This window comes from Molossus molossus, unplaced genomic scaffold (genome assembly GCF_014108415.1).
Source record: "Molossus molossus isolate mMolMol1 unplaced genomic scaffold, mMolMol1.p scaffold_m16_p_14, whole genome shotgun sequence".
Lineage (NCBI taxonomy): Eukaryota > Metazoa > Chordata > Mammalia > Chiroptera > Molossidae > Molossus > Molossus molossus.
In genome coordinates, this window is record NW_023425349.1 from 50766399 (window position 1) to 50780613 (window position 14215).

The following is a 14215-nucleotide window of genomic DNA, read 5'->3' on the forward strand; positions in this document are numbered from 1 at the left end:
TTAAGGCACTAACTAACTTAAACTAACACACATACTAAAATCAAGGTAGAGCAGAAACTAAATCTATGAAAAGACTGTTTTTGACATCCATTTGGCAGGTCTATTAATATAGTACCTGCCCTCTAAAACAACTTTAGAACTGCCGAATACCAACATAACGATTTACTAAGAGTCTTGAAACTCACTGAGCATTTATCTCCATCAGTAGTGTGGATTCTGATATCCATCTCTTCCTATTTCTGACACATGTACTAATGGCTACTAAAATGAGGTTCTCCTCTAGTCTCTCAATAAAGAAGGAATTCAGGAATGTATAGAGAAGCAAAAAAAACTCAGTTATAAAAAATAAAAAGGAAAAAAAAGGAAAAAAGTAGGAGACAAAAGGAAAATGAGTAAAAATCAAAACAAAACAAAAAAAAGCATGCAGGTGAAAATGATGCTTGTCATGTCACGGGAATTAATAAAAATAAGTGAAGCACTAAGAGAGCAGTAAAGAGTGAATGAGATGAAGTTAAAAAGAGAAAAGAACATAAACATTGGAGTAAAGCAAAAAAGAAATCTGATATCAATCTTAGAAAGCAAAAGAGAAACCAAAGATTTCATAAAACAAAGATAAAGTGCAAGAGTAAAAAATGTAACTAAAATTGCTGAAGAAAGGAAAAAGCATAATTATGGAATTACAAGACAGGGTAGGGTAAAATAGGGCAGGGAATGGGAGGAACAAAAATAGAGGCACATATTTTCCCAATCTAGTAACAATTATTTCCATCCTAACCTTGGAACAAATGTTACAAAACTTTCTTACTGTTTCACCCATTGTAAAGGAACGCGTGAATCTTTAGCCCAAACTGTAGTCATAAATAATAAAATATACATCATACAGTGATTAGAAACAGTAGCCTCAGTAAATTTATGAAGCACAAGAGTAGAAAATTACAGTTAATATTCTTCAGCTATGTGTCTATAGCTGAATTTGATATTAGTGGCAACTCCAAGTAAATGTTCAGTGACCTGAGGACACTAAAAATTTAATTTTATATGTGTAAACATTTTTAGATCATTAACATTTTATAAAATAAAACTATTTGTTACGGACAAAATCTGGAGGAAATCCCAGCTCTGAGTTCTTAGACTTTAATAAACTGTTATTTGTTATTACATTAACAACAACATAGCACACAGCTACATAACACAGAGAGATAAACTTTATTATATAATATGTAAAGCAAAAATGAACAAAAGCATCTTATTTGAATTTTAGTCCTTCTTTATAACTTTTCTGCTACTTTAAGAATCACTATTTTTGCCTCTAATAATGAAGACTTACCACCCATGGCCTTTTAGCTTCAAGCATCTCAATCAAATCTAAATGTCGCTTACGTTCATAGAACCTCTCCACATCTTGTTTATATCTTTCATTCCTCTGAACCATTTTCTCTAGATATTCCGTTTTCTCTTTGCATGAGGTCTAAAATAAATATTTGTTTAAACAATTAGTTTAACTTGGAAAAAAAACAGTTCAAAATTTTTAATAATAAAAAATGTACAATGCTAACAACATTTTACAGTGAAGAATTCCATAGAAGTTCTTAAAAATTATGTAAAACTAACATGCACACGTTAAGTTCTGGTCTAGGCTCTATAATTTATTCATCATGTGACGGTGGGGAAGCCCTGCCACATTACTGAGCCTGGAGAAGAAACTTATCTGTCTCATCCAGCTCAAGAGTAGAAGCAGTTCACTTGCTATAAGTGAAAGCTCAACAAAAGCTGTAAAGTGATAAACAAATGAAAATATTACTATTAATGTTATGAACACCCATGACTTAAAGACTTAGAAATGAGATGAAAGAAAGCTAAAATTTAGTCTTTATATTGCAAAATAACAAATACAAAGATGTACTTAGAATTCAGCAGAATATATGCTTTTTTCTTTCACAAGACAGTAGGTAGTTACATTGAGTGTTTTAGATGGAATATTAGATTGTTTGATGTGGGGACAGGTAAAAGGACTGACGAAGTATCTGAAGTAAGACAAAACAATTACAACTCCTTTGGTCATTCACTCTGAATAAGTGTAACAATAAAAGTAGTATTAAATTATAACAAATATTATCAAGTATAGACAGTTACAGAATAAGAAAAAGCATTTGTTTATAAGATTTCTTATTATAAAAACTTACTAAATTATTTTAGTTGCTGGGCCCTGAAAAATGATTTATTAAATAAAACACCTTTACAAATGATATGCAAAAAAGACATTTTAATTTATACATTTTATTAAAGATGAAAATAACTCAACACTGTTACTAAATGTATAGTTTTCTTACAATGTCTACCCTCATGCAACTGAAAAAATATCAGAACTGGTTCAACAGAAACACTATGTTAAAATCTGTATGATATCTGCTATATTAACCAAAGACTTAACACAATGCCTGGCACATAGTAGGTATTTAATAAATATTAAATGAGTAAGAGAATAATAATGAAACTTCTGAGAGGAAAAAATATTTTGTAATACTATTATTAGTTCCTTAAAATTCAATTAATAACATATATCTGATGAAATGATAGTCAAATTTTTTTCAAATTTTACATTTATCAAATCTATTCTCACTTTTTGTCACCTAATTAATGTTAGCAATACAAATGTTAGAAAAAAAATCACAAATATATGAATTTAGTCAATAATGAGAATTCACTTTCCAACATTTTGAGATATAGAAATCAAGGAGGGATAATAAAAATGAGTTTTCCATTTATAAATACCTCTAATTGTTTTTCTTTCTCCCTGAAGTTTTTGAGTTCACAGTGGTATCTGTGCATTTCTGGAGGACCAATTGACTTCTCAGTAGCTTCAAGTAGTTCAATTTTACTGAGTTTTGCAAATTCTCCAACTTTATCCTAGAGCACAAAACTTAAATATCAGCAAATATTATAATCTACAAATAGCTTCAAAATATATTTCACTCAATGATCATACTTGTCAAGATGAAATAAAAGAAAAATATATTATTTTGAGATGTGATCTTAATATAAACTCTGTCCTTTCATATATTATTCTTTAAAATAATAGAAATAAACTTGGGGTGTAAACTGTCACCTTTTTGAGAACCTTTAAAAATTTTCTATGTGAACACTTTACATCATACAGAAGAATAAACTCAAAGAGGATTAAAGACTTAAATGTTAGACCCCCAAACCATAGAAATCCTAAAACAAAAAAACATTGATAGTAAAATCTCAGACATTTTTCTTAGCAACATTTTTTCTGATGTATATCCTCAGGCAAGGGAAACAAAAGAAAAACAAATGGAACTACATCAAACGAAAAAGTTTTTGAACAACAAAGGAAACTAGCAACAAAATGAGAAGACAACCAATGAATGGGAGAACATGCTAGCCAATGATACATTTGATAAGGGTTTAATATCTAAAATTTATTACAAAGAATTTATAAAACTCAACACCAAAATAACAAAAAATCCAATTAAAAATGGGTAAAAGACCTGAATAGACTTCTCCAAAGAGAACATGTAGAAAGCCAATAGACATGTGAAAAGATGCTCAACATCACTAATCATCCGAGAAATGCAAATTAAAACCACAATGAGATCGCCTCACACCTTTCAGAATGACTACCAACAATATATCAACAAACAAGTGTTGACAAGGATGTGGAAAAAAGGGAACCCTCCTGCACTGTTGGTGAGAATGCAGCTTGGTGTAGGCACTGTGGAAAGCAGTATGGAGCTACCATAAAAAAAATTGAAAATGAAACTGCCTTTTACCCACCCATTCCACTTATGGGAATACATCCAAAGAAACCCAAAACACGAATTTGAAAGAATATATGCACCCAAATGTTCATTACACCGTTATTTACAATAGCCGAGATTTGCAAGCAGGCTCAAGTGGCCATCAGTAGATAAGTAGACAAAAAAGCTGTGGTACATTTACAAAATGAAATACTACTTGGCTGTAAAAAAAAAAGAAGGAATCTTACCTTTGGTGACAACATGGATGGACCTTGAAGATTATTATGTTAAACAAAATAAGCCAGACACAGAAAGCCAAGTACCATATGATTTCACTTATATGTGGAATCTAATGAACAAAATACACTAACAAACAGAAACAGACTCATAGATATAGAGAACAGACTGACAGCTGACAGAAGGGAGGGGGTTGGAAGGCTGGGTGAAAAAGGTGAAAGGATTATTAAGCAAAAAAGAAAAGAAATTCAGACACAGACAATAGTATGGTAATTACCAGAGGCAAAGGGGATGGTGGGAGGATGTAGAAGAAGGTAAAGGGAATAAATGGTGATGGAAGGAAACCTGACTTGCGGTTGTGAACACACAGTGTATAGATATATACAGATGATGTATTATAGAATTGTATTCCCTGAAACCTACACAATTTTATTAACCAATGTCACCTTAATAAATTTAATAAAAATTTTAAAAATTCTATGTCAATATTTCCAGGTTGAAACGTTTATATATATATATGTTTGGGATAAAAGAAAAAATAGTCCTCTGGATAGAAACGATCATTCACTACACATCAACTGTAATGTTAGAAGTTAAAAACAGAAGAGGCAATTTTAAATATCTACTTCTGGAAATCGTCTGACATCACCTTATAAATGCTTCCAAATTTTGATTTTTATTTGATAATTAACATGTAATCAAATCATCATTGTTCCTGAAGAAAAAAATGAACTATAATTCAGTTACTATTATGAGGCAGCATTCAAAGACAAATTAAAAAGAAATTTTTTTTTTTTTTAATCCTTATCCGAGGACATTTTTCCATTTTTTGTACAGACAGAGTGGGAGGGAGAGAGAGAGGGAAACATCGATATGAAAGGGACACATCGAGTGGCTGCCACCCGCACGACCAACCAGGGCCGGGGACAAACTGCAACCGAGGTACATGCTCTTAGCGGGAACCGAACCCGGGTCTCTCCGGACCGCAGGTGGACGCTCTAACCGCTGAGCCAAACCGGCCAGGGCCAAATTAAAAAGAAATTTGGCTTGAACATTTAACGTGCATTACGAGTATGCTTTATTTTTACTAAACTTAAAATATATATAGGTGTTATAAGGCATGCCTAAAGATTTAAGAGTTTTAGTAATCAAATATTTTATACAAAACCACTAATTATGTTGTTTATTAACAAAATTTAAGAGCCTACAACAAATGGAAGCCCAAAGCAATTCAAGCTACTCTCTGTTCTTGAAAATAATACAACTTTACTTCTGGTACAATACTCTAACTTGAACTTTTTGTTAAATGGAAATTTTCCAAATTATTAGAAATTAATAAGATTATATTTTAAGGGCAATTTTTAAAACTTAATTTTTATTTTTTCCATTACCATTTATCTTCTCTATGCCCTCTTCCACCCCCACCATCACCACACTGTTGTCCATGAGTTCTTTCTTTTTTCCCTTTTTTGCTCCATTCTTCCACCACCCCCATACCGTTTCCCCCACCAGAGCCATCTGCCTACTCTCTATCTATTAGCCTAAGGCAGTGATTTTCAACCAGTGTGCCCAAGAATTTTTAAACATGTAATATCTGATTTTTCAGTCAGGAGCACTGACCTCTATTCCCTTAGACTGTCAAATAAAAAAATGACAACAGCCAACACAACAATAGCTGTCTGGTGTGAATGAATCAAAATTATACCTATTTTTATTGTTAGATCAGCAAAAAAATTATTTTTTGGTGAGCCACAGAATTTTAGTAAATAGTTTATGTGTGCTATGAGATGAAAAAGGTTGAAAATCACTGCTGTAAGAGATGAGATGTTATCTTTTTTAACAAAAAACTGTTAGTGTTAAGACTGCTATTCACTCAATTTAAATAGTAATCTTTATAATATCCCTGAAAAAGTATTTATATTCTTATACAGCATAAAAAGAAAACAGTATATACAGAGCTTTCCCATTTTTACATTTAATTCTCTCATACCTGAGGTAGAAACTGGCAAAGATTGCCCACTTGAATATTTAAGGCTGCAACTTGCTCTTCTACTACTTTCTGAGTTGTCGTTTTCTTGTTGATATACCAAACGGACTGATTTTTCGCCACATCAATCTCACGAGTAATTACAAGGTTTCCAGAAGTTCTGAACCTAATTGAAAAAAAATTTTAAATCTTTAATATTCAAATGACATATTATTTCAGAAATAAAATTTCCAAAATTCTCTTGCACCAAAGGTTGCTGGATATGATTATTATTATCATCATTATTATTTTTATTCCTTTTGATATTTTGGCCCTTCTAAAGAAGAAAACTTTGATATTTTATTAGTCATAACACATGATATAATACTCTTTCAACATTCAAAATTATTTAAACTTAAAATAAAATTGAGATAAATGCCAATACTAATTCCCAAACATGGCCAGAGAATTCACATATCTGAAGTTATTTATCCTTTAATCATTATGCTATTTTACAATCAAATGCACAGACTGCAATTCAAACTGGGTTGGTATGCAGAAGCATGTAACAGTTAAACCTTGAAAATCCATCTATTTGGAAAATGAGTAAAAGCAAATCTTGCGTATGCATTTCCAGACATCAAAACTAGCCTGTCTATGGCTTCTCCTCATCATGTACTCCACTATGAATTCAGAGGGGACTACATTACATAGCTATACAGGGACATTAAATGATAAAGAATCTGAAAGAAGGGTATTTACTTATTTCTTGCTTTTAGAAGTACTACTGCTCCACAACTGCCATTTATTCATCCATCTTCTTCACTGGGAATCAGCAGCATGTGGTAGAAAGATAAATTATTGGTATCCAATAGCTATATGACAATAATTTATAAATGTTGTATATTTAATTATATTATAATAAGAACTCTCCAAACAGTAAGATTTTAGGACTTTAAAAAAAAAATGTAGTTCTAAGCTTTCATTTCTAGCAGAATGACTAATAAAGTACCTTTTTAAAATCATCTACTACAAACAAAAACTGATAGATAAAATACTAAAACATCTTCATAAATCCATTTATGAGTTAGCAAGAAGGAAAAGAATCCTGGTCAAAATCCCAAGCAGAAACCCAGGAGTGAAAAAATGAACTGGGCTTTCATCCTGAGGGCATCTTGCACATTCATTTTCATGATCTCATGATCTAAAGGTAGAGAGTCTAATAGAAACATCCCCAAAAGGCTACATATACCCTCAGTATAAGGGCAATCTAGAAATACTCCATCACTATCACCACCACCACCACCACCTCCCTGGCAGCAAGGTAAATTGCCTTTCTTAAACTATGGCTTAAACTGTGAAACAAGCAAAAAACTTTCCCCAAGAGTTACTAACAAGTCAGTTTCAAACAGAGTTGCATCTTGAAGTTAAATGACATACCTAAGGAGCTTCAAACCCACAAAGTGAGAATTCTGTATACTGTGATCTTGGATTGAAAGTGTCCAATGGTCTGAGACAAGTTAATAAAAACTCCCTCTATAGAAATCTACTTGTATCCTCAAATAATTAACACAGATAAAGTTCAAAAATAAAAGTGCATCTCACTGGCAAAACACACACACACAGACAGACACACACACACACACACACAGACAAAAGCATCAAGAGTAAGAACTAGCAGCACGGTCCATGTGGCTCAGTGGATTGAGTGCTGTCCCATGAACTGAGAGGTCCTGGTTCGATTCCTGGTCAGGGCACATGCCCGGCTTACAGGATTGATCCCAAGAAGGGAGCGTGCAGGAGGCAGCCGATTGATGTAGCTCTCTCACATTGAAGTTTCTATCTCTCAAAATTCCTCTGTCTCTAAAATAAATAAATAAATAAATGAAATTTAAGAAATGAGTAAGAACTAGCGGGAATATCAGAAAGTAGAATCATAATGGAATTAATAGACTCCAGAATAAAATGCGTATGTTTACTGTATTTTAAGACTGAAAATATAAGTAAAAAAGATCTGAAAAACAAACAAAGAGAAATGAACGAGCATGCCACACAGAAACATAAAAAAAGAGAAAAAAGAAAAACAGGAAAGGTGTTAAGAGACATGGATGACTGAGTAAGAAAGTCTAACATCTGTCCAACAAGAGATCTAGAAGTAAGGGAGACAAAATGGGTCATAGGCAATATTTAAAGATTTAATAAATAGATGGATTTTCCAAATCACAGATTGAAGAAGCTCATTAAATCACAAACAAAATAAATAAAAAACAAACCTACACCTAAATATATAATGTAAAACTATAAAACAATGAAAACAGACGTATAATTTCAAAAGCCTCTTGACAAAAAGAATTACTATCAAAGAAACTACGACTGGGCTCACATCAGAAGACAGTAAAATTATACTTTGCATGAGCTGAGAAGGAAACTATCAATGTAAAATTTTATATCTATCAAACAGTTTTTAATAGAGCAAAATAATATCATTTTCAGACAAAAACTAAGTGTGTCAGTAGACAACCCTCATTAAAGGAAACTTAAATTTCTGTTGTTAACCCTCACCCCACGATATTTTTCCAACGATTTTTAGATAGAGTGGAAGGAAGAGAGGGGGAGAGGGAGGAACGGAAGGGAGGGGAGAAGGGGAGAGAGTGAGAGAGAAACATCGATGTGAGAGAGACATATCAATTGGCTGCCTCCTGCATGACCCCAATCAGGGCTGGGGATCAAACTTGCAAGCCAGGTACCTGCCCTTGACCGGGAATAGAACTGGAGACTCTTCCATCCATGGGCCGACGCTCTAACTGCTGAGCCAAACTGGCCAGGCCTAAAGGAAACTCTAAAGAATGTCCTCTAGCAGAAAGAGATACCAAAGGGAAGAACACAAATGCAAGAAAGAATGAAAAGCAAAACAAAGAGTAAAGGTGGGGTAATTCCAAACAAACACTGACAGTATAAACTAATAATAGTTATATCTTTGAAGGGTTTAAAAATAAGATAGAATTAAAATAGCATATAAGTTCAGAGAAAATGTTATTAAAATAAAAGTACCTGAAGGTCTCATTCAGTAGGAAGATGTTTAATTAACTTTAGGACCCCCCCCCCCCATTTTTATCGATTTTTAGAGCAAGAGGAAGGGAGAGGGAAAGATAGAAACATCAATGAGAGAACATCGATTGGCTGCCTCCTGCATGCCCCCCACTGGGGATCGGGCCCACAACCTGGGCATGGGCCCTGACCAGAAATTGACCCGGTGACCTCTAGGTGCATGGGTTGACGCTCAACCACTGAGCCACCCTGGCTCAGCTAACCTTAGACTCTTAACTAAAGTATTTATGTTAAGGGACTTCCAGTCAAGATGATGGAGTAGGCAAAAGCTGTGCTCACCTCCTCCCATGACCACATTAAAATGATCAAACAATCATCATTGACAACCACCTGAAGACCAGCTGAACAGAAGTCTGATAGCAAAGGATATAAAGAAGAAAGAGAGACTAGTTAGGAGGGATGGAGACATGGAACTGGCAGGTCCCAGACTAATGGTGTGGCGATTATATATCATGAAGGATATCTTGGCTGCAGAGGTCCCCCTGAGGAGCACACAGGGTCCCAGCTCCACACCCAGGTCCCCAGCCTGGGTCACCAGTGCTGGGAAAAGAAGTCCCCATAACAGTTGGTTGTGAAAACCAGCAAGGATTGCATCTGAGTGAGACAGAGTCGGCTGGAGTCCCAAGCTTTCTACTTGCGGGGCCCTTGCACGGACTTGCTTGCTCACAGACTGATTTGCTCTGCACCCAGAGTAGGGCAGCAGCTTGAAAAGCACCAGGGACATATAGGGAGAAATAAAATTGACTGTGTTCAGGGCAAGGGCTGGGGTGAACTCTGCCCTGGGATGTAAATGCTGGCAGGCACCAAATCTGTGATCTCCATTAATTTGGTTAACACCATTTCCCCTGCCTGGTGATTCTCTAAGACCACGCCCAACGCAAGCACTGGCAAGCCACTTCCAACAGCTTTTCCACCCAAGCAGCCAGCTTCAGCTAGTGCTATAAACTTTCCTAAAATCTCTCAAAGGCCCCAAAACCTCAAACAAGCAGCATTGGATTCAGTGTGCCCTGTACCTCTTGCTAAATGGCCTAAAGCCCAATACAAGCAACACTTGGTCTCAGCTTATACTGTAACTCCCATTAAGTGGCCAAAAAACAGGAATAAGCAGTGACCTGTATATGCCTGGAACATAGCTTCAACTAGAAGTAACTGGCTTCAGCTCACACTGTGATGCCCACCAAAGAGTCCTAAGCATGGCACTAGTGGCAGGCATCCTTGGTTCGCAGCATAGTCTCTTTCAAGCACCTCCAAGACAAGCACACGTGGCAATGAACCATTGAGTACTCTGTAACTCCCACCAGGCAGCCCCTAGCCAGGCACAAAAGACAGCTGACCCAAGCCTGCACCAGAGTACCTCCCAAGAGCCTCTAGAACCAATAGACCAGAGGCCTGCTTCACATAATATCAGAGCATACCCAAAGAGCTCCACAAACAACACTTGAAGGGTAGATTCAGCTGGCACCAGAGCCCCACTAAAGAAACTCCTGCTTTGTGGGGTCAGCCCCACACAACAGCTTGTCTGCTATAGTCATGGGTGAACCCTCACAGTCAGTCAGCATAAAGGTCAATCCCACCCACTGATGTGCCAACGGCAATCAAGGCTCAACTACAACAGGAAGGCCTATATACCTATACAAAGGACACTCCTGGAGCAACGGAACCAGATTAATGGGAAGACTGCCACTGGGCCTCATGGGACACCTACAACATAAGGCCACTACGCCAAGACTGGGAGATGCAGATCTACCTAATATATACAAAGACAGGGAGTCAGCCAAAATGAGGAGACAAAGAAACATATCCCAAATGAAAGAATAGGACAAAACTCCAGAAAGAGAACTAAATGAAATGGAGTTAAGTAATCTACCAGATACAGAGTAAAGAAAAAACTGGTTATAAGGATGCTCATTAAATGTAGGGGAAGAATAGATGAGCTCAGCAAGAACCTCAATAACGATGTAGAAACTATTAAAAACACGTTAGAGGGAACGAACAGCAGACTAGATGAAGCAGAGGTCTGAACCAGTGATCTAAAAGACAAGGTAGCAGAAAACACTCAATCAGAACAGCAAAAAGATAAAAGAATTTTTAAAAATTAGCCTCTGGGACAACATCAAATGTAACAGCATTCATATCACAGGAGAACCAGAAGATAAGAGAGAGCAAGGACTGAAAACCTACTTGAACAAATAATGATGGAAAACTTCCCTAATCTGGCAAAGGAAATAAACTTACAAGCCCAGGAAGCACAGAAAGTTCCAAACAAGATGAACCCTACAAAATTAACACCAAGACACATCATAATTGAAATCCCCCAAATCAAAGACAAAGAGAGAATCTTAAAACTATCAAGAGAAAAGCAGTTACCTACCTATAAGAGAGTTAACATAAGACTACTAACTGATTTTTAAATAGACACTTTGCAGGACAGAAGGGACTGACATGAAATATTCCAGGTGATAACAGCAAAGACTTACAATCAAGATTATTCTACTCAGCAAAGATATCATTGGAATTGAAGGAGAGATAAAGAGTTTGCCAGGTAAGAAAAAGAAAAAAGGAGTTTATTAACACAAAATCAGCATTATACGAAATGTTGAAGGGACTTCTTTAAGTTGAAAAGATAGAAAATATAACTAAAAAAAATTCTCACTGAAAAAGTCAAATACATAGTAAAAGCAGTTAATCAACTATAGAGCTACTACAAAGGTTAAAAGACAAAAATAGAAAGATCATGTGTAATCACAATAAATTAACAGATACACACAAACAAAAGTAAAAAATAATGACAAAAACATAAGTCTGCAGAGTGTAAAAATTTAAGATTATGTTCAAAATTAAATAACAACAAAATTAAGTAAAATCACAATTTTAAAAAGATATGAAGCACATGGAAATGGCAAACCAAAAATTACATGAAATAAGAGGAAGGAATCCAAACACATTATAGCAAGTCACCAACATATAAGAAAGCAAGAGAATTCAAAGGAACAGAGAAGAACTACAATAAAACTAGAAAACAATGAACCAAATAGCAATAACTACATACCTGTCAATAATTACTTTAAATGTAAGTAGACTAAATGCTCCAAACAAAAGATACAGGGTTGCTGAATGGATAAAAAGAACAAGACCTGCATACATGCTTCCTTAAAGAGACACACTTCAGATCAAAAGACACACACAGACTAAAAGTAAACGGATGCAAAAAATATGTTTTTGCAAATGTAAATGCAACATAGGCTGGGGTAGCACAACTTATATCAGACAAAACAGACTTTCAAACAAGGCCTGTAAACAAAGACAGAGAAGGGCATTTCATGATGATAAAGGGATCAATCTAAGTAGAGGGTTTACCTCTCGTAAACTCTATGCTCCTAATGTAGGAACACCTAAACATATAAAGCAAATATGGATGGACAGAAAGGGAGAGATCAACAGCAACTCAGTCATAATGAGAATAGAGGCAGGTTAGGCAGGGAGGGACAGGACCATGGGAAGGGAAGGCTGAGACACGGGGGAAGTTTGAGATGACTTGGAGCTCAGCACACAGGAATGCAACCCAGTACCCAGTGTATATGAAGGTTTATCCCAACTCTATTATCTCAAAATAAAACGAAATTCAACACGGTGATTGTGCTCCCAGGCCAGAAACTCCCAGCCCCCATTTATAGAAATGCAAAGTTCCTACAAGGAGCACAGGTCAATCACATAGCAAAAAAACCCCAGAAAGGCTGGTTTCAAGCAAGGCAACAAGACTGCTGAATGAATTCTGCGAAACTATAGTGTGTGTTCCTATTGCAGGAAGCCAGGTCACCTTAAAAAGGATTATAAAACACCAAAATTGGATTTAGAAAGGAAACCAACAGCAAGTATAGGGCTTCTCCAAGGGTGTTTCCCCTCCTCATTAACAGTCTGGGAGAAGTTGAAATTATCAAAAAAGGAAAGGCCCCTATAGATGACCAAAGGGCTGAACCCAGTCAGGTGGAAAACACAAGCTATAGAATATATAAATGTTGCTAGGACAGAATTCCTTGAAAGGACCAATCAGAGACTAGCAAAGCATATGTCTACTTCTAGACAGCAGAGCCCCACTGCAACCCACTTGGGTCCCCTCCCCACTGCAGGGAGTCTATCTTTCAAAAAAACTTTCCGATCGCTTACTCTTGGTCTGTGAATTCATTAGATTTCATGAAACAATAAACCCGAATCACTGCTGCTTTGTTTCAATAGTAGGGAACTCTAACGCCCCATTGACATCCAAGGGTAGATCATTTGGACTTTGATCTGGATCAATAAGGAAACGGCGGCCTTAAATGACATATTAGACAAGATGGATTTAATTGATATTTTTAGAACATTTCACTCAAAAGCAGTAGAATACACATTCTTTTCAAGTACACATGGACAAATTTCCAGGACAGACCATGTGTTAGGCCCCAAATGAAGTTTCAATAAGTTTAAAAGTCAAATCATATCAAGCATCTTCCCTGATCAAATGGTATGAAACTAGATATCAATTACAAGAAGAAAACGAAAAAACACACAAATACATGGAGACTAAATACTATGCTACTCAACAAATCTACCCAGAAAAGTAAGACTTGACACTAATGTTTAACGTGGGTCCTCTCACAATCATCCAAGCCCAATAGAGGGAGCCACAACCAGCAGAACACCAACACCCAAAGGAAAAATTTTACAGGCTCCAAAACCCACTGAGATAGCCAAAACGGTGAAACAAAGAAACAAATCCCAAATGAAAGAACAAGATGATTTGACAGAAGATGAAATAAATGAAAGGGAATTGAGCAAGATATTAGAGGGAGAGTTCAGAGCAATAATCATGAGAAAGCTCACCAGCATCAGTATAGATATAGAAGCACTGGAAACTAACCAACTGGAAATGAAGAATGACATAGCAGAAATAAAGAACACACTGAAAGGAATAACCAGCAGAATAGAGGGAGCCAAGGACCAGATCAGTCAATTAGAAGACAGGGTAGAAAAATCACCCAAACAGAGAACCAAAAAGAAAAACAATTAAAAAACAGGAGACAGCCTAAGAGAACTGCGGGGCAACATGAAAAGTCACAACATCCACATCATAAGAGTGCCAGAAGAAGAAGAAAATGAGTAAGGC

The 14215-nt window shown here is 35.9% G+C and overlaps 1 protein-coding gene across 4 annotated transcripts in view; it reads right to left on the minus strand.

The window, feature by feature from the left end:
- The window catches only part of SMC5 (structural maintenance of chromosomes 5), a 105494-nt gene that overhangs the window by 62640 nt on the left and 28639 nt on the right, over positions 1–14215 (minus strand). For 3 of the 4 annotated variants that reach the window (XM_036260917.1, XM_036260916.1, XM_036260919.1), the window contains exons 4-6: positions 5989–6151; positions 2773–2907; positions 1328–1468 (exon numbers count right to left, since the gene is read on the minus strand). In XM_036260917.1, the coding sequence (XP_036116810.1) occupies positions 1328–1468; positions 2773–2907; positions 5989–6151 (439 nt within the window). Of the gene's footprint in view, positions 1–1327; positions 1469–2772; positions 2908–5988; positions 6152–6726; positions 6790–14215 lie in introns of all 4 variants that reach the window. The other variant, XM_036260918.1, reaches the window with a different exon arrangement.